Source organism: Camelus dromedarius, chromosome 27 (assembly GCF_036321535.1).
Source record: "Camelus dromedarius isolate mCamDro1 chromosome 27, mCamDro1.pat, whole genome shotgun sequence".
Classification (NCBI taxonomy): Eukaryota; Metazoa; Chordata; class Mammalia; order Artiodactyla; family Camelidae; genus Camelus; species Camelus dromedarius.
The window spans coordinates 25,394,118-25,414,520 of record NC_087462.1 but is presented as its reverse complement, the minus strand read 5'-3'; the positions used below and the strand labels follow the sequence as shown (position 1 = coordinate 25,414,520).

The 20,403-nt window shown below is 50.9% G+C and overlaps 1 protein-coding gene across 2 annotated transcripts in view; it reads left to right on the top strand.

The window, feature by feature from the left end:
* The first annotated feature begins 7,186 nt into the window (after nt 1-7,186).
* Nucleotides 7,187-20,403, top strand: part of GFPT2 (glutamine-fructose-6-phosphate transaminase 2) — a 39,781-nt gene continuing 26,564 nt past the window's right edge. The window contains exons 1-2 of one of the 2 annotated variants that reach the window (XM_010993646.3): nt 7,187-7,271; nt 19,621-19,728. In XM_010993646.3, the coding sequence (XP_010991948.2) occupies nt 7,265-7,271; nt 19,621-19,728 (115 nt within the window). In that variant the 5' untranslated portion in view covers nt 7,187-7,264. The remainder of the gene's footprint in view (nt 7,272-19,620; nt 19,729-20,403) is intronic. The other variant, XM_064480183.1, reaches the window with a different exon arrangement.

Sequence of the window (20,403 nt, the reverse complement as noted above, 5' to 3'; positions counted from 1 at the left end):
TCTGTCCTACGAATTTGTGATGGACAAAATGTTTTTAAATCTCATTAGCCACGCCCTTATTCTAGTAACAGCACCTCAGGTTTTACTTGGGGATGTCCATGTCCATCCTCACTCCCATGGTGTGTCCGAAAACCTGACCTATGATGGCATGTACAACAATGAATGGCTCAGGGAGGCAAGATTCCCTGGACAATATAAGGAAATCCCAGATCTTCTCCTGGAACCTTTAGGGAAGGATGCGACTGCCCACTGGCGTTGCTAAATCAGTAAGACATAAGACTGAAGCTGTTGGAGCCACCAGGTGAGGAAAGCTGACCTGAAGCCAATACAGAGAAAAGCAGAGCTGAGAGACTCAAAGAGAAGGACACATAAACTGAGCAGCTTGATCCAGCTGTACCTGCGCGCACCCCCTGCATTTTTGAGCTGTGTGAGACAATAAAGTCCCTTTTTGACCTGCACCAGTTTGAATCTTTTTCTACCATTTGCACACCATCATGATCAGTTCAGATGGCCCTCTACTTCTAGGAAGAGTAGGTAGTTTCCTCCACTTGTTCCCCATCATCTGTTGTTCATTCCAGCGCAGAAAGGATTTACATCTGCCTCCCAGCTTGACCATGAGCTGTCAGGGGCAAGGATGGAGCTTTACCCATTGCTGTCCCTCAGTGCCAGCACAAGGCTGGTGCAGGGTGAGCCCAGTAGATGCTCAAGTGCTCAGGGGATGGAGGGATTCTCTCCCATCCAGGAGAAGTTTCCTGAGCAGACCCCCATCCTTGCCTTTGGCACTGCAGTACTCCCTCCTGCCCACCTCGGGAAAGAGGCGAGTTCAGTCCTCTCTTGGGAAAGAGAAGGAACGGGGATGGAAGGTTCTCACTGCCTCTGTTGTGTCCCCCAGGCTGAGCTCACCTTTGACTCTCAGACACTCATGGACCACCCAGCATTTTCCCCCTTTCCCATCTGTGGACCCTCCCCTTCTCCTCTCATTCCAGTCGGCTATTGGGTGAAGCCCAGTCCCCAGCTCCCAGTTCAGGACTACAGCTGGGGACAGGAGCTCACTTCTCACTTCTCACCCCTCACCTGGGGGGCACGTTGCACAGGCCCCAGCTGCCAGGAGGGGCGCCGGCCTGAGCCGACCCCGAGATGGCCCAGAGGTGAGCTGAGTGGGACACAGCACCGTGGATACACCAAGCCCAGGTTCTACTTTCAGAAACAGTAAACTTCCTTCCTTTTTCGCTTAAGTCTTAGTCCGATCAGGGCACGATAACAAAATAACTGTAGACCAGGTGGTTTAAACAAGAGACATCTATTTCTCACAGATCTGGAGGCTGGACGTTAAGGCAAGGTGCTGGCGGATTTGATTTGGTTCTTGGTGAGAGCTGTCTTCCTGGCATGGGGACAGCTGCCTTCTCCATGCGTCCTCACGTGGACTTTTCTTGGTGTGTGGACTTTTCTCCATGCGGAAGGGGATGAACGCTCTCTTTGTCTTCTTGCGAGGGCATGAATCCCTTAGGAGGGTCCCACCCGCATGACCCCATCTAAACCTAATCACTTCTCAAAGGCCCTGCCTTCAAATACCATCACGCTGAGGGTCAGAGAGACAACATATGAATTTGTTCAGTCAAATACCTAGTTTAAGGTAGGTCTCTGCTCCATGAACTGAGCGGAAGCCCGGGTCCAGCACCGTGTGGGACTCCAGGGGCAGGCCCAGGGAGAGCCCTGTGCTTGGCAGAGACCTCAGGGCCCCATCACACCGAGACGTCAAGGTGCCCAGTCACGGGATTACAGGGATTTCCTTGTTGACCAATGAGAGAACACAGTGTCACGTCCCAGTCATCTCCAGTTAGCCAGATAGGGAGGGCACCTGGCACAAAGTCACATGACAGCCAGGACTCCTGGCACGGGCAGTCACCAACCGCCTGTGTGCTTAGGGAGCTAAGAGAGGGTTAGTGTGTCCCTTCCAGGCAAGGCTTCCGCGCTCACTTGCTGTCAGCGTCTCTGCCTTGACTCTGCGGATGCACACAGACATGCCAGGATGAAGGCGAGGAGTTCACACGTCTGCCTGCTTCTCAGTTATCATGACTCGTAACATCTGCAGACACACAGAAGATCCAGAGAGTTTCACTGCGCAGACTGAGCCCAGTCAGCTCCAGGACACTGGATGGTTTGCACCCCTGCAGGACTCAGAGCCCCCTGTTCTCCTCGCCCTCGCCTCTCTGCTGAGGGGCAGGCCAGTCAGGCAGGTAGTGCCAAGAAGCCTCAGACCTCAGCTCAGCAGGCAGGCACAGGGAGGGAGGCGCTGGGGGGCCACCGGAAAGAGCTGGTGGTGTGGGGGAGGCTGAGCCCCGTCACACCTCGTGGGCACTGCCCCTTCAATGAGCCTGTGAGGGCCCCAGGACTCAGAGGTCCCAGGTCCCCGGAAGGCCGGCATGGACCTCCACAACCCTCAGCCTCATGGCACAGCTAGCCGCCATCACTTTCCAGGCAGGGCAGGAGGCCTGCACTGCTCCTTCCAGGAGAGGGGGCAGGCCTCTCTGCTTCCCAGGACCAGTGAGCCTCATCCACCCAGCTTGGAGTTTCTTTGTTCTTGTTGCTGTTTTATGGAAGTATACTCAGTTACAGTGTGTCAGTTTCTGGTGCACAGCATCATGTTTCAGTCATACATGTACATATATATATTTGTTCTCATATTCTTTTTCATTATAGGTTGCTACAAGATATTGAATATAGTTCCCTGTGCTATACAGAAGAAATTTGATTTTTGTCTGTTTTATATATAGTAGTTCGTATTTGCAAATCTCTAACTCCCAATTTATCCCGTCCTACCCTCTTTCCCCCTAGTAACAATAAGTTTGTTTACCAAGTCTGTGAGTCTCTTTCTATTTTGTAGATGAGTTCATTAGTGTCTCCTTTTCCTTTTTATTTTTTTTTAAATAGATTCTACATATGAGTGATATCATATGGTATTTTTCCGTCTCTTTCTGGCTTACTTCACTTAGAATGACAATCTCCAGGTCCATTCATGTTGCTGCAAATGGCATTCTTTTATTCTCTTTTATGGCTGAGTAATGTTCCATTGTAGAAATATACCACATCTTCTTTATCCAGTCATCTGTTGATGGACATTTAGGTTGTTTCTGTGTCTTGGCAACTGTAAATAGTGCTGCTATAAACATTGGGGTGCATACGTCTTTTTTAATTAAAGTTCCTTCTGGATATATGCCCAGGGGTGGGATTGCTGGATCTTAAGGAAAGTCTATTTTTAGTTTTTTGAGTATTCTCCATACTGTTTTCCATAATGGCTGCACCAAACTACATTCCCACCAGCAGTGTAGGGGGATCCCGTTTCTCCTCACCCTCTCCAGAATTTATCATTTGTGGATATAAAAGACATTTTTGAGACAACTGAGGAATATTGAATATATTCATATATATATATATCTCAATATTGAAAATGAAGTATATCTGATAATATTAAGTATTGCTATTAATTTTGTTTGGTGTGATACTGGAACTGCAGTCATAAGGGCTTTTATTTACTTGTAAATACACATAAATGAATTATTAACTAACAAATCACACTAGGACTTGTTCCAGCAAAACAAAACAAAAGCTGGATGGGTAGGTGAGACAAGATCGGCAAAACGTTGGTAATTGTTAACTTTGGGTAATAAGTGTGGGGATTCATTAGACATTTTTGAAATATTTTATAGCAAAAAATTAAGTCTGTGTTCATACTTAACTAAGATCAAAAATATTTTCTAAAGATAATATTGTTAAGGAAAGAAACACTTAAATGGCACAATCTGGCTTCCATTTACAAGAAAAGGAGGAGGGTTTTTATAGACAGGTTACGTTATTTCAGAACATAAGTGAGACCTGGCCATGCCAGCACAATGGGGAGCTGTGTTTTATTGTCCCACTTGTCTTGACTCTGAAGGAAATGTTTTCACCACTAGAGGCAGCAGAGTTCCCCTTCGTGGGCAGAGAGTAAATCTCTGTCTCTAGCAATGCAGCCACTTCATAATGCAAAGATGGTGAACAGACACCTGGCCAGGGCTCCTGCGTTCCCAGGCAGCTGGTTTCTTGAGCCCCCCACACTCCACAGAAGGTGGAACTTTCTTAACAGTTAGCTCACAGGTTATATAAACAGGTGATGGTGCTACCGACATCCTACGAGAATCCTTGGTGCATTTCACAAAGATCAGTACTTGGAGGCCCAGTTTACAGAAGGACTCGCCTCCAGAGTACCGCACAGAAAGGTAGTGACTGGGCGGGCTGCCTGGAACCCCACAAACATGGCAAGCCCTGAGCAGCAGGGGTGAGAGCAAAGGTCAACTTCACCAGGTAAAGCTGGGCCCCGCACCCAAGCAAGGACAAAATGCCTGGGAAGTTCAGGCATGCATGACTTCGGGCAGAGCTGGATCCATGTGCACAGATCTGCTTTTCTCTGTTTTATTTCCACTCCTGGATTTTCCCCACTGGGGTCGAGCTGGTTACAAGTGGTATCCTAGCCCTAAGTTCCAATGCCTGGAAGTCCCTCTTTTTGAGTGGGCCCAGCAAAACTCCTCCAGGATGTTACTCACTGGGTCTCATAGGCCTGATTTAGGTCCCTTGCCCAGCCCAGACCCAATCCCTGTGTTCAGAACATGGCACCCTCATTGTCCAGGCCTGGATCTGGTACTCCCTGCAGGAGCCGGGGGCAAGCCAGCCCCATGTGATCCAACTGACTGAGAGCAGAGAAGGGGTACTTCCACAGAGGAATCCAGAGTGTTGTCCCCAGAGGGGAGGGAATCAGGTCCAGACATATCCTCTGCCCACTGGTCACTCCAGCAGTCACCTTTGCCTGCCTACCTAGTGAAAACCCAGGTCGTCCCTCCCTGAAGCCTCCTTCCTGCATCAGCAGTGTCAGGGAGGGCTTCATGTCCCATTACCTCAACAAACATGGGAATGAGGCCACACGTGGGTCAGGAGTAGCTCCAGGAATGCTCTGGGGTCCAGCCCTCATCCTGTGGGGCTGGACTGACCCTTCCATAGGATGCCCTCCATTGCCCTGCAGGGTGGCCCACCTAGAAGCAACCCCTCTCCACTGATGAAGAGAAAAACCAGAAGAGTCCTGAACCCTAAACTGTCACTTTCTGACCCTTCCCTGGGCTCTAGGAATCACTGCTAGATCGGATGACTTGGAGGAGACATTTGGAGTACCCCCGGAGAGCCCCCTCCTCTCCTCCGCCACCCTGACCTGGGAATCTGTAAGACACTGGCAGCGTAAAGGAGTAGCTGGTCCATGTACCTTCAGAGTCAGGCAGGAGTCGCATGCAGGTAGGACAGCCAGCACCCGCTTAGGAGGGGTTTTGGGGAGGATGCGGGGTGAAGCCCCTCTCAGGACACTGCCACACTTGGTAACGGGCAGCTGTTGCCCCTCAGGATGGGGTCAGGGTGGCCAGCTCTTCTAATTGGTCACGAGAAACTGAAAGTCCATGGCACAACCTGGGCCCTTCTTAATCTCAACTTGTTAGGCAAGAAGGCGGTATCAGAGACTCTGCAGGGATGGGTACCAGGTAGAATGGCCGACTTGTCCGGGTTTGCCTGGACGGAGGGATTCCCTGGAACATGGGCACTTCACTACTAAAACCAGAACAGTCCCAAGCAAACTCAGACAGCCCAGGTCACCCTGCGTTGTGCTCGTAGACGGGGCGATCACACCATTTTCCGAAGGGAGTGTGCAGGGTTAAGGAGACCAACAGGGCTGGGTCCACTTCGAGGGGTGCTCAGGCTGAGTGTAACCACTAGGAAACCTGAAGTGGCAGGAACCAGCGAGGGCAGCTGGGGGAGAGGCCGCCAGATGGAAGCTGACGCCTCGGGGCTATCCTCACCACAGCCCCTCTTCCCCAGACCCCCTGCTGAGTGTCCTGGTACCAGGACAGGCAGGAAGCCAGCTGCACAGGAATGGGGAATGAATGTGTGAAAGTGACGCTGCACTGGGCAAGGGGAGGGGCAAATGCAGCAGCTCCTGAACCAGCTCTGCCCTTTCCCAGCAGGATGACTCAACCAACCCCTTCCTTACCGTCGCTGAGCCTCAGTTTCCTCAAATGTCTAATGGGTACAACACACACCTCCTCCCCACCAGGGCCTGAGCCGTGGTGAAGTTAGAGAGGGATTACACCAAGAAAAATGCTCTAGACAAGACGTAAAACACTTCATTTTATTCTCCAACATGACTGAGGAGGATCTGTTTAGAAATTTCCGGATTTTTTTTTAACAAAATAAAAAACACCAGATGGCTTCAAAGTACGCAAATTTGAGGCCAGTTCTCGTGACCTTCCTCGGAAGACCCGGCCCAAAGCTCAGTGGGGAGGGGTGGGGGGAGCCCGGGTGGGGAAGCGCCGGCCTTGGTGACTCACGGAGGGGCCAGAGGAGGGCTCCTGAGATTAGGCAGGCGGCCGAGGCGGAGGAGCCTCTGGCTAGAGCGCAGGCCAGCTGCGCAGAGAGGTCGGCCAGCGCCGCCAGGGGAGGGGGCGTCTTCCTGGGTTACCCCGGCTTTGCTCAGGATCTGGGGAATCCCGGCCTCCGACTTCCGGCTCAGCAGTAAATCCCGTCCCGGGTGCGAGCTGGGACGCCGCCCCGGCCGCCCAAATTTGGCGAAGTCCTTCTCCATGTCTGAGTCTGAGCCTGCCGCGTGCCGCGTCTCCGGTGCCCTGGGAGGAGCCTGGCACACAGACGGGCGCACACCAGGAACACGTGTTCTTACGCCCGACACTGTGCTCGGCGCCTTACCTACAGAAGCCTGACTTAAAACCTCATTACGACCCGGGAGGTAGGATCCATTGTTATCCCTGTTTTACAGAAGGGGAAACTGAAGTGCAGAGCGATTCAGCCAGTCCCCGGCCCAAGGTCCCACGCCTGCTCTGTGGGACTTGAGTCCGGGTCCGAACTCGGGTAGCGTGCTGCCCCTCAGCCCACTTCCAGGACCTAACGCCGGGCGCCCGCGTGTTACACCCGCAACTGGCTCCTGGGAGCCGCGGGTAGCCTCCTGCCCAGACTCTTGGGGGCCCAGAGCCGGTCGTTGTCACGACAACAGGAGGCCAATGAGGAGCCGGCAGGCGGGAGGAGGCCCCGCCCCGGCCCCGCCCCAGCGGAGGGCTCGGAGCTATAAGGGCCAGAGTCCGAGGGGCGGGCGCGAGTCCACGAGCGCAAGGCGCGCGGTGAGTGCCGAGTGTCAGCAGCGCGCAGAGGCCCGGAGCTGCGAAGGGCGCGAGGAGCCTCCACGATGTGCGGTGAGTGCATCGCCCATCTGCGCCCCCCTCCTCCGTGGCGGCCGCAGGTTCCGGCGCCCCAGCCTCTCACAGCCTGGGCCCGAAACCCAGGCGCAGGCGACCAGAGGCGGCTCGGAATGGGGGCGTCGATTTGTCTTGGTCCCCCTCCGAGGGGCTTTCAGGGGCCGAGCCTGCCTCCGCTTGCCCCGCCGCCAAGTGGGTGTCCCGGGGAGGTGTCGGGGAGGGGTTACCCAACCTTGGTCTCGGACCCACAGAGAGGAAGGAATTGGTGCTGTCACAGGCCTGGACCCTCGCAACACAAAGGTATCCGCGCCCCGTGTCCAGTAAGGAAAGCGCCCCCCCCCCCCGTGTCGCCCACAAAGGCGGCCACGCTCAAGCTCGCGCGCATCCAGGGCACGGGGTGTCCAGCCCGGCTCCTTGCGCGCACCGAAGAGAGGCGACCCCACCTGCACCCTCCGGTTGGTATCGGGACCAGCCCCTGGTGCGCTGGGAAGGGCCTGTCTGTTCTCCTCGCGTCCCAAAATGAACTTCTTGGCCCCAGAAGGGTTGATTCCGTACTGCCGCCTCTTTGCTGGGAAGAGCTCTCAGCGAGGCACGGGGAAGAAGCAGCACTTAACTGCCGAACCTTGGGCCAAATCTGGGAGAGGGAGCCCTGGAATGGGAGCTCCGGCGTCCGGAATACCTCGGCGACTGGGCGCTGTCGGGCCAGGCTGCGGGACGGTGGGGAGGGCGGCCCGGCCCTGTGCACACATCTACACATCTGCAATTCCTTACTGTCCTGGCTGGGCTGCCGCCTCTGGCTGGAGAGAGGGCCGAGAACTTCGGCTGGGACAAAAGGTCACTGTGACTTTTTTTTTTTCCGTGAGTGGGATTCAGTTACCCATTCCAGCCTCCTGTGGCTGGAGGACCTGGTGGAACTTTTGAAGCCATGAAAGGCCTCTGTCTGACTTTACTGAGGGCTGCTGGGGTAGGGTGGGGTGTGCCAGCGGTGAGCCGAGGGCCAAGGTCTGTACAGGCTTTGTTTCTGAGGCCAAGCGCTCCTGAAAAAGTGAAAACGGACTGACTGACCAAGGAGCAGGCAGCCGACTTTGGGATGCAGCTTCCCCCAGGCCAAGCAGGCATCAATTTAAATTGCTGAACTCTCTGTAAAAATGTCAGGACTCCAGGGCATCATTGGTAACATCCATCTAGGGCTGACTGCGGGTGTTTCTGGGTAGAGAGATAAGGAAAAGGTGGCAGTTTTGCTAAGAAGCTTTGGATTCCAAACTCCTCAGTGTGGCATTCAAAGCCCTTGGCCTTAGAGCCAGACTAGTGCACTGAGAGCCTCCCACTGGGTCTGCCCCCCAAACACGGAGCAGCTTCCCTGCTTCCTCCTCTCAGATGCCCTTTCACAGCGGTCCAGGAGCTGGTCGCTGACCAGGGACGGAATAACTCATGAGGTAAATGTTGCCATAGAGGGAAGACCTGGGGTACACACCGCAGTGTGGCCGCCCAGTGCCAAACCAGCAGACAGACGTCTTTCTGTTTGGTGCACAGGATTTAAACTTTATTTTTTAAATTATTGTAGCACCAAGATACAAAATTGGGAGATTTCATATAAGGAGGTGGGGTTTTGACTTCTCTTGAAAAAAAAATCTGAAGATGAGCACCCCTGAGTCCGTATTTTCTGAGCAGTGTGCGGTGGCCCCTGGGGTCACGGGGGCAAGCTCCCCAGTTCTCCCACCCCTGCCCCGCTGCCTCACTCACTGGTGTGACCTGCTGGCCCCCATGCAGGCTTAGTATGGGACCCTGGCACGGTGAGGGCAGGGACACTGACCTTCCCCAGAAGAGAGGAGGGACCTGGGACAGTGCCTCAGGGCCTGGACTCCAGTATGAGCTCTGCAGAGAAGAGGGTGATAGGTGTGCCAGGCTGAGGGCACAGCATATGCAAGGGCATGGCAGCATGGACCGTGGCTGCACCATGGCTGCGTGGGGATTTGATGGAAAGGATTCCACTTTCCATCCATGAATTCTTAAATCTTCCCTGCCCTACATTTAGTAATCTGTGCCGGGGGGAGGGAAGACTTGGCTATGCAGAATTGGAGAATTATTATTTTGCTAGTTTTGCCTTGAATTTGTCATCTTTGATATTAGTTCCTCTAGCCGCTATAACAAATTACCACAAACTTGCTGATTTAAAACAACATAAATTTTTTTTATATAATTCCGGAGACTAGCAGTCCAAAAATCTGTTTTACTAGGCCAAAATGGAGGTGCCAGCAGGGCCCCACTTCCTCCAGAAGCTCTGGGGGAGAATCTGTTCCTTGCCTCTTCCTGGCTTCCATGGCTGCCGGCATTCCTTGGCTTGTGGCTGCTCATTCCAACCTCCTCCTCCAAGGTCACGTTGCTTTCTCCTCCTCTGTGTTAAATCTCCCTCTACTTTCCTCTTACAAGGACACTTGTGTTTGCACTTAGGGCCCGTCCATATAATTCAGGATAATCTCCCATCTCAAGATCCTTAACTTAATCACATCTATAAAGACCCCTTTTTATATAGAGTAACATTTACAGATTCTAGGGATTGGGACCTAGTATTTTTGAGGGCCACTGTTCATCCTCCTACAGTTGGGCTCTTGCTTACAGATGCCTTCCTCAAGAATAGCCCAGTGTTGCCAATCCCAGATGGCCACAAGAATGTCGCCCAGAGGGCTACCAGCATTCCCTCGCATCACACACACCCAGGTCCTCTGGTCCCAGCACTCTCAAACTGGACCCACTACAGTCAGAAGGTGAACGCAGGCATCAGTTAAATACCCCGTCCTTCACTGGCATCATGCCACTTACCCAGTTGGATCAAATCGTTTTCACACCTTCTCTAAAAGTCAGTTTCCGAGTCACATAAATAGCATGCTCACTACATCTGCCCTCCTTGCACATACATGGTACCCTTCTCGCTCATCTCTTCTCTGCAAGAAGCAGACATGGTTTTATTCCGCAGAATCCAGAGGAGCCAGGACACACACACACACACACACACACACACACACACACACACACACGAGATTCTATTTACTTGCACAGTGGTCTTTCAGGAGAGCTTGTCAAGTGTCTACAGGGACTTGCCTCCTATCTCAGCTGAGAAAACAGCAATCCAGGGAGATTACTTGACTCAGGGGGGCTCACCCTTTTGTCCCAAACTCCTTGTGGCTCTCAGAACCCTGTCATATTTGACATTCCTTTCCTTCTTGTAACAGTTCAGCCCATGGTTGGATGCCTCAGTAGGGACTGGGCTGGAGTTAATGGGGCCTGGATTCTGGGGTCAGTTCGCCTGGCTTGTTACTTCTCCAGGCCACAGGAGCTTTGGGAGACAGAGCCCCCTACTCAGTGATGTGCACATTAATGTTTACCAACTGGCTCTCTGATTTGCCAATTTCTTGGTGTGAACACTCTCACCATGGCTAATTTCAGGTCATCAGTGTGAGGTCCCTGAAGCATGGAGTTGGGAAGCTGTGCACACAGCTGGCTCTCAGGAGCCAGTCCTGACAGCTCGCAGGCACCACCACCCCTACTTACAGGACTGTGGTGGGCACTCCTGCCTGGAGGGCTGCACAGAGGCTAGTGGGGCAGGGGCTCAGCCCGGGCTGCCACCCGCCCTCCACTTTCTTCACCTCGCCTTCCCCATCACCACGTCGTTTTCCCAGCAATTTTACTCATCAGGGGTTTTTCCCAAGTTCTGAGAAACCTTCTGGAGATTTTGTGATATAACATCAGTAAACAGTGCTTTTAAATTGAGGAGGTTTTTTTTTTTTTTGATAATTCTGTTTTTCCCTATTCCCTGTTTTGTTTATCTTTGCTCTAATCTTTTTTTTAAGTTTATTTATTTTTAAATTTTTATTTATTTTTCATTTTGGTGGAGGTAATTAGGTTTACTTATTTATCCATTTATTTTTAGAGGGTACTGGGGATTGAACCCAGGACTTCATGCATGCTAAGCATGCAGTCTACCACTGAGCTATACCCTCCCTCCTTAAGGGGTTATTTTTATATTTAGCAACATTTGCTTATAAGGAAATATTAATTTGAGGTTACAGATACTCTTGGGAGAAAGTTCTGAAATTCATTAAGTGCTTGAACAGTTAAATAATATAATCTGGTCATCTGCCTCTTTTTAATTTTCAAAGGAAATATTTCACTGAAAAAAAAAGTCTGGCTTTTTTATAGCCAAATTTTGGCAAGTTAAACACGATTCCTTTTTTTTTTTTCTTGGAAGTTTTCTTGTTTTAGTACAATCTAGACTATATGTATGTTGCTTCTCCTTTGCACTTGGTGAAATCCTCACAGGACAAGGACACCAGGAATTTTCTTTTAAAGATAAAAATGCCTTGCCCACATTTACTGCAGGAAGCAGAGTCTCCTGTTATCTCCGGGAATTGAGTGTTGTGGAAACTTTAACCTTTGGAGGCCCGAGGAGGCCTGACGCAGGGTGAGGCTGTCCCCAGAGGAGCCAGCCCCCTCCTGACCCTGCACAGGCCTGGGGGCTCCTCTGTCTTGGTGTGAGGACCCAGCTGTGGGGTCTCACGCTTCCTTCGCACCCTCATCTTTGCCCTCACTTCTGAGAGGAGGCAGCAAAAACTGTCATCCCCATTTTGTGAAAAAACTGGCCTCCCCTCCTCTGCACGAGGGAGTCCTGGACTCAGCCTCCTTCACGGCCCTCGTTCCTGGCCCAGTGGCCTCCCTCTCCTGGGAGCCTCACGGGAGAGAGTACACCGCCCACCTCCCCCGGCATGCCACACACACACACACACACACACACACACACACACACACACACCTGACACTCAAGCACAGACTCACGCACGTATACACACGCTCCCACACAAGTACTTACTCAGTGCACGTACCTGACACATGAACACAAACACACACTCTCTCTCTCACACACACACTCAGGAATTTCATCAGGCAAAAATCCATCTGGCCCTGTCTTGCAGTTTGGGACTGCGACCACTATGGCTTGTGGACTAAGGAGGTCTGAGAAGCATTGGATGGTGATGGAAAGAGTGACCTCTGTCTGAAGAGGGTCCCAGCCTGGCTGGGCGGTGACATGTTCCCGCAGAGTGAGACCCTATCCTGTGTGGGGTGCGGGCTGTGTCTCTGCCTGAGACTGTCTGCCCTCCCTCACTTGGAAAGCACTGATCCTCGGAAAGATGGAGAGGTTTTCCAAACCTGCAGCCACAGAATCAGGACGTGGACCCCAGCCCGCCCGCTGGGAACTCAGGCTTTCTTCCCTCGCTCTCCAGGCTCCAAACGACCTCTCCTCACCTCCAACACCCTGAGCACCCCACGGCTTGTAGACAAGATTCCGAGAGTTCAGTGATCCTAGTTCTGGCTGGGCCTCCTGGGGCATTGCTCCTCCATCTGGTCATTGTCATTATCTGTCACTTGAAGGTTTGAAGTGCCCCTGCCAGCACGGATGAACCTCCGTGGTGCCTTTGGTCCTGAGTGCCTATATGATCTCTCAAGCCACATTCAGAGGGACCGTTCGAATTCTCCAACCCCGCAAAGTGGGCTGGGTTGAGGGGCCCGCAAAGGGCTTGTCTCTGTTCCACAGCACATCCACGGTCTCTTCTGGAGTCTCTCTGAATTTATCTGGGTTTCTCTGCCTTTGGAACCGTTGATCACTCACTTTCCCCATCAGTTTTAAGAGTGGGACCCTGAAAAGCTGTTTAGAGGCTCTGGATGCAGGATGGCGGTGCGGGCATGGGACACACGCGGAGCTGCGGCGGCTGGGCCAAGGCGGCCTCTGCCCCGGGCCTGGGCATCTCTCCAGCCAGCTCGGAGGGATTCTGCCATCCCTCCTGGGCAAGGGAGAGAGGGAGGGATGTAGTGGGAGCCAGCCTTGCTATGGCTGCCTCCACCCTGTGGGGGGTGGGGGTTTGATGGGAAGAGAAAGGTGGAGTCAGAAGCAGGAGTGTCCTATGGAGGGGGCGACCTCCTGGGGGCCAGGGGAGGACCCCACCAGGGGCACTCTGGGTTGTGTCCATCAGGGGCCCGGCGGGCATCTCCCCCAGGCCAGGCCCCTCTGCGAGCTATTTCTCATCCCTTGGGGTAGGATTCTAAGACAGGTCTCAGCTAATTTAGGGAGCAGCGGTCATGACCCCCCTGCAGTCCAATAGACCTGACCATGAATTACCCAGCTCCTTGGCTTTGCAGCCAGAGATGCCCTGTCTGTCCATGGGAACCACAGCCTAGGCATAGGCATTGTCAGGATGAGACAAAATACGGCTCTGAGGGCGTCGGCACATGGGGAGGCATCACAGAAGGCGGTGGCGGTGGTGGTGGTGGTGGTTTGCTCTGCAGCCCCCAGCCGCCACTGCCAGAGGAGTTCCGGGATCCTTCCCTGGACCTGGTTCATTTATGCAGAAGGCTCTCCACTCCAGTCCTGGGATCCTCAGTGCACAGTGGTTGGGGGGTGGGGGATGCTGGGGCATATAGGCCTTTGTACCCGAGTGTCTTGCGGTTACCCCTAGGGCAGTGCCATGCTGCCCTTGTGACAGAGGCTGACACTCAGGGACCTGAGGATCAGCCCTGTCCACTTCCCTGGCCTGTCAGTCCCTTGTTCTTACACTGGGGGTTCCACCTGCTTGGGCGTGGTTAAGCATGGCTATCTCGGGCCCGGCTCGAAGGCCACCGTCTCTGATCACCCTCCCCCATCCATTCATTTACTCATGTATTCATGCATTCAGCAAGTAGTCACCGAGCGCTCAAAAATGTGCCAGGCTCTGGGCTAGTTGCTGGGAGCACAGCAATGAGTAAGACAGATGAGATACATGTGGTCCCCATCCTCGAAGGTTACAATCCAGTGGGGAGTCAGACAACACGTAGGGAAGGGAGTGCTATACAGGAAATAAACAGGGCCATGAGGCTTGTTCAGAAGGGGAGAGGGAAAGGCCTGCAGTAGACCGGGTGTGATCTGTCAGCGGGCATCAGCAGAACTGGGGCCACCTTTGCAGAGAGTTGGTCCAGGAGCCCTCTGCCCCTTTCCCGCCTCTCAGCTCCCACCCCCTCTGCCTGCAAGTCTCCTGAAGGGTTGGGTGGTCCCTGTGCCTCCTGTCTTCTCTTGACTCATCCTGCGAGGCCCCCTGACTGGTCCATCTCAGCACCTCCCACCACCCAGTGCAGTGATGAGACCCCTGTGGGCCAGAGAAATGTTTGTGGGATGAATTACATCTTCATCAGGCTGCAGCCAGATCACGTATTTGATTTAACCATCATTTCCCCAGGAAGAAAGCCAAAAAATAAGTAACAGTAAAATGGTACTATTTTCCTTGCGGTTTCATTTGAGGATGATTTCTCAAAGGGCTTCTGGTGTGCTGTACGCATACTTGCATTTGCACCTCACGCCCCTCCAGGAGGAGGAAGCTCCTTGTCTGCTCCGTTTTCACGACTCAGACACTTACTGTGTGGCAGGCACTGGTCCTTGGGCTTTCAGACTCCTGTGAATTCTCAACCGTGGGGAACCACAGGGAAGTAGGTGCTGCCAATGTCCTGCTCCACAGGGGTCCCAGTGACTTGCTCCAGGCCACACAGAAGCAAGGGGCTGGGCTGGGATTTGAAATCCATATTTGATGCAGGCAGCAGCTCCACCGTCCCTGTGTCCCCTGCTGTCCCAGAGCTGACAAGGGAGGAGGCATGCAGGCCTGGTGACCCTGAGCCTGCCCTTTTCCGCACTGGACCCTGGGCTCGGACAGTGCCCGGTCCTCCCTGTGGTTGTTCCTCCTGGTGAGCGGGGCTGGGGAGCCACCGTGGACTCAGTGAAGGCAAACTGGGCTGGATGACAATCCTGTATCTGCCACTCTCCAATTCCTACAGCAGCACATGGTGAAATAGTTTTACAGGCATGTGACGAAATATCCTGACTACGCAAAAAGGGCACATGCAGTGGAAAGGGAACTTCTGCCTTATGTCCAGCCCCCTCCTCAGAGGCAACCACTGCCCCCTGGGTCCTCCAGAAAGACTCTGTATGTCTCCCTGACCCACCTTGGGTAATTCGCACGTGTTCGCAGGCTGCTTTCCCCACTTGGCACATCTTGGAGATCTAGCTTGTTATCCGGGAGAACACACAGCTTCACCTTGTTCCCTGTGTAGAGATGCCTGCCTGTGGCCCTGCAGTGGCCCCACCATGTGGCCGTGTCATCACTTACCTGGTCCCTGCTAGACATCGGGCTGTCCCCCGTCTTCAGCTGCCACAAGCAGTGCTGAGCAACGATCCTCACGCGTGCATACTTGAGTCTCTGCACAGGTATCTGTTGGATACACTCCTAGAAGTGCAGCAGCTCTGGTCAGCAGATGTGCGCATTTCAGTCTGAGAGATTGCCAGATTGCCTTCCACGGAGGGCGCACGGATTTAAACTCTCACTTATTTGTTAAATTGTTTGATCTTTACTGATCTCATAGGTAAAAAATGGATTCTCATTTTAGCTTTTATTATGGATGGAGGGGGTTCCAGAAGGGAATCTGACGGGAACAGCAAGCAAAATTCCTAGGAAAGCAGCTTTATTGTATTGCATTATTTTGCTGAAATGAAGAACACAGTGTAAGTGCCCAATGTATTCACGTCACCTAGTAGCTTGTAGGGAGAATCCAGCCAAGAGGGTGAGCTGCAAGAGGAGAGAGGCAGTGCTTAGTTAGTGAAAGAATTTAATAGATGTTCGTATGCAAGAGATGTCATGTTAAAAATTAAATTTTGCCTTCATGCGCAAAAATCTTGAAAACCACTCCGTGGCAGCCCCCCTCACCACGGTAATCAAACAGATGGTGCCTGACTGTTTGCCGGGCCTCCCAGCTGGGTGTGGACACAGCTGGTGGTCCTGAGGACAAGGACCTTTTAGCCCATCCGTCTGGTTCCAGCCCAGCGGGGGCTCTGGCAGCAGCACCCCCCCCCCCCACCCCCACCACCAAGGAGGCTGTTTCTGGATCTCAAAGCCGGAGACGCATACATGTCTCCGGCCTTCCGAACCTTTCCTGAGTTGGTGTGTGCGCCTTCGTGTCCACTGCAGTGCCCGTCAACTTCCCTTCATGAGGTGTAAAATGTCATTCTGGAACGATTCCCCGGAAAGTTTTGCAGTTTAAAAAATTTCAAAAGTGTCTGTGAGTCGCTCCATCCTTCACAGAACCGTCTCCCAGAGCTACGTGCTCTTGACTGTGGCTGAAATTTGACCATATCCCTCCAGGGAGCTTTCTGATTTTTTGCAGGACAATTAATGTAATAAAATGTTTTACCTAAACAAACAAATTGTGGTGATGGTTACACACCTCTATGAATATACTTAGAAACCATTGCATCATACGCTTTAAACAGGGTAATATTATGGTATGTGTCGTATATCCCAAAAAAGCTGTTAAAATTTTTCCGTCAAAAAGTAACTCCCTGTCTTTTTTTTTTTTTTTTTTTTTTTAGATTCTACATATGAGTGATATCATGTGGTACTTTTCTTTCTCTTTCTGGCTTATTTCACTTAGAATGACATTCTCCAGGGCCATCCATGTTGCTGCAAATGGCATTATTCTATTATTTTTTAAGGCTGCAATTTTTTTTAAAAGTAAAAAAAAAGAAAGTAACTATCTTTTTTATATATATAAGTAAGGTGACAAAAATACATCCTCTGGCCAGACATGTGTAGGTTTGAAGTGTAGGGTAAACGGTGAGCTCCTGGAACACAGATGCTCTGCGAGGGAGGCATGTCTCACCTGACCTAGAGTCAGCCAGGAAGACAAAAATAGCTGACTGCCAAAATTATCCTTGGCCATCTTTAAAAGAAACCGTCTGTGACTGCTCAGAAAGCACACTGTGCATGTTTTTAAATATAAACCCTGTACCTTAATGCTCGTGTGAAAATACAGCCTATGTACAGTAACTTACCTGAGAATGCAAAATGCCATTTTTAGCGCTGTATGATTTTAGCGCCTACTGCTTTTACTGTGTCTAGATGAATTTTAGCAAGTTAAATTTCATGCGATGTGACCCTACTCGCTGTGTGGGAGTATAGCATTCACTTAGTGGAAGTTTACTCATTCATTCAGGTATACTACCCTGACTTGAATCTCATCCAGGGATGTTACAAATGTTACAGAGGCATTCTAGGTGGTTTCGTACAGAATCATAGTCAGCCCTCAGTTATCCACAGGCAGGTTGTCCTTTCCAAGGATTAGCTCTGGCAAAAATTTTTTTCCAGTTTTATTGAGATATAATTGACATGTAACATTGTGTAACTTTAAAAGGTGAAAGATTTACACGATCTGAAGAGAAACCAGAGTGTAACATTGTATAAGTTTAAAGTGTACGACATAGTGAATTGTATATGTGTATGTGTATTGGTATGTATTACATACAGATATGTGTATGTGTATACATATTGCAAAATGATTACCACAGGAAGGTTAGTTAACATTCATCACCTCACACAGTTAAAAATTATTTCACTGTGATGAGAACTTTTAAGAGCTACTCTCTTAGCAACCTTTAAATATACAATAGAATGTTGTTAGCTGTAGTCACCACGCTGTCCATTACGTCCCCAGAATTTATCTTATATTTGGAAGTTTGTACCTTCTGATCACCTTCACCAATTCCCTCACTCTTCCCACCTCTGGCAACCACCAGCCTGATTTCTCTTTCTGTGAGTTAGGTTTTTTCCAGTTTCATGTATAAGTGGGATCACAGAGATTTGTTTTTTTCTGTCTTACTTATTTCACTTAGCCTAATGCCCTCAAGATTCACATGTTGTCGCAAATGGCAGAATTTGCCTTCCTTTTTAATGGCTGGATAGTATTCCATTATGTGTCTATTTCACAGTTTATTTATTTAACACTTAAGTGGTTTCCATGTCTCGGCTATTGTAAATAATGCTTAACATGAGAGTGCAGATATCTGACCATCTTTAAGTCTTGCTCAGACCTTCCTGTCATCCCTGAAAAATGTTGAGAAGGTTTGAAAATAATAAAATTTAAAAATTAAAATGGGGAAAAATAAACCTTTTAACCCTATTCATCCCCAAGGCAGTGTAGCCCAGTGGTTAGGATTGTTTACACCCTAAAGTCAGGTCTCTTTAGTTCCACTCAGGACTCTGGCCCAGTTCCAGAATTAAAGGGGAAGGTAACAGCAGATCTGCGAGCTCTGATTGATGCCCATGTGGGAATGCTTAGTCCAGTGTCTGCCACACAGTGAGTTCTCAGGAAGATGAGTTACTGTAAATATGCCAGAAGCCGCAAAACTTTTTCACAATCCATACTGTTCCTTCACTGATTGATACAGATTCATGATCACTCTTTTCCACATACATTTATTGAACAAGGACCATGTGCCAAGATACAATAAGAAATATAAAGATAGAAGCACCAGCTTGTGGCCTTGTCAGGGGATGTAGATGTCTCAGGATGCAGGAACGCTGGGGACCCAGGGCAGGCGAGCGCTTCTGGCTGGGGCCTGGACAGGCCTGCCCTGGGGGTTAGGTTGGAGCTGAGCTTTGAGATGGGCAGATTTTCCCACGCAGGGCAAAAGGACAGAGGGGTGAGGGGATGGGACACTCATAGAGCATGACACAGGCCGACCCAGGGCCCATAGTCTCAAGTAGTGGAGTGGAAGAATTTGGAAAGAGCCAACATGATGAGTATTACTTCTTATTTTGGAAAATATTATTTCGAAATATGAATGCAGAAAATGAAGCCAAACAAAATCTTCTTGGCTTGCTGGCCTCCCTTGAAGACAAGGATTCTCTCTGGGGCCGAGGGATGGATTTATGCTTGCTGTTGTAAAAGTCGTGCGTATTGATGGCAAAGCTCCAAACAGCGAGGCCAAATGCAGAGCGGAGCAGAGGCCCAGCCCGGGTTCTTACCTGTCGCAGGAGGCTGGAGCGGGCCTCCTTATGACTCTTCCCCAGAGTGTTCTGTGCAAATCAAGAAGCCCACGCAGGCGGGAGTTCAGATGTCCCTAGCTGGTTGGGTTGTTTTGCTGACCTTTTCTATTATAAATGTCACTGCAGTGAAAGACATCTTCTGTAAGTACGTCCATAGGAGGAAAAGTCTCTGCAGTGCAGCTGCCCAGCCCGGGGGTGCACACGTGTCCTTCGCATGCCTCCTGAGTCTTCTTGTCGCAGCAGACGGGCTGCGTCCGACGGCCTCCCAGAAGCAGGAGGAGAGTGCAGCTCTCCTGTTACGTCCGAGGAAGGGAAGGCCGCACCTCCCTCTGCAGGCCGCCGCCGGGAAGCCCCCTGGAGTTGCACCTCCAGTGACGTCTGTGTCCCCGGAAGTGTTTCCTTCTAAACAGAACCAAGTGTTTTGTAAATATATGGTTTTCCTCTCTTCTTGACAGGAATCTTCGCCTACATGAACTACAGGGTCCCCCGGACGAGGAAGGAGATTTTCGAGACCCTCATCAGGGGCCTGCAGCGGCTTGAATACAGGGGCTACGACTCCGCAGGTGGGCCCCACGGCGCCGCACGGGAACGTGGTGCTCATTCATTCAAGAAATTAGAAATATTCTGTAGGAGAGTAGAAGGGAAAACAAGCCTAAAAGAAATCCCCATCAAAAGCTCCCCCATCCACATCTGTGTCCTTCCTCTGGCACTTTTGTGTGTATTTTGGGGTGGCCTGGGGTTTGGGGACAGATAGAGGTGTCGTGCTGACATTTTTAACTTTTACCTGATTACAATTATGCAATTCTGCAATTGTGTCTTCTTCTTTTACTTACCTGATCATTTTCCATCATCGTAAACTCTTCCTGGAAGACTGTCGCAGAGTTTACTCCTCTATCCAAATAACAGGTGGATATTTGGTCTGTTTCCCATTTTTAAAATCACATTCATTTTTATCACTTTCATTCATATAATAAAGTCAACATAGGAGAAGCATATAAAACCTTGTCCTTTTCATCAGGTTCCTGTGCATCCATTTTGCACAGAAAAGAAACAGTATAAAGTTAACTCCAGGCTCTGTGTCAGCTTCCGGATTGGAATTAATTAATGCACACTAAGGAACAGCTGATGATCTGGGCTAGACTGTTTGATTTTGTTATTGATAATATCGTGGGTTTTATTTTCTGGAGGAAAAATGAATACTAAGTGATGAATAAATGAATACTGAATGAATACTTCAA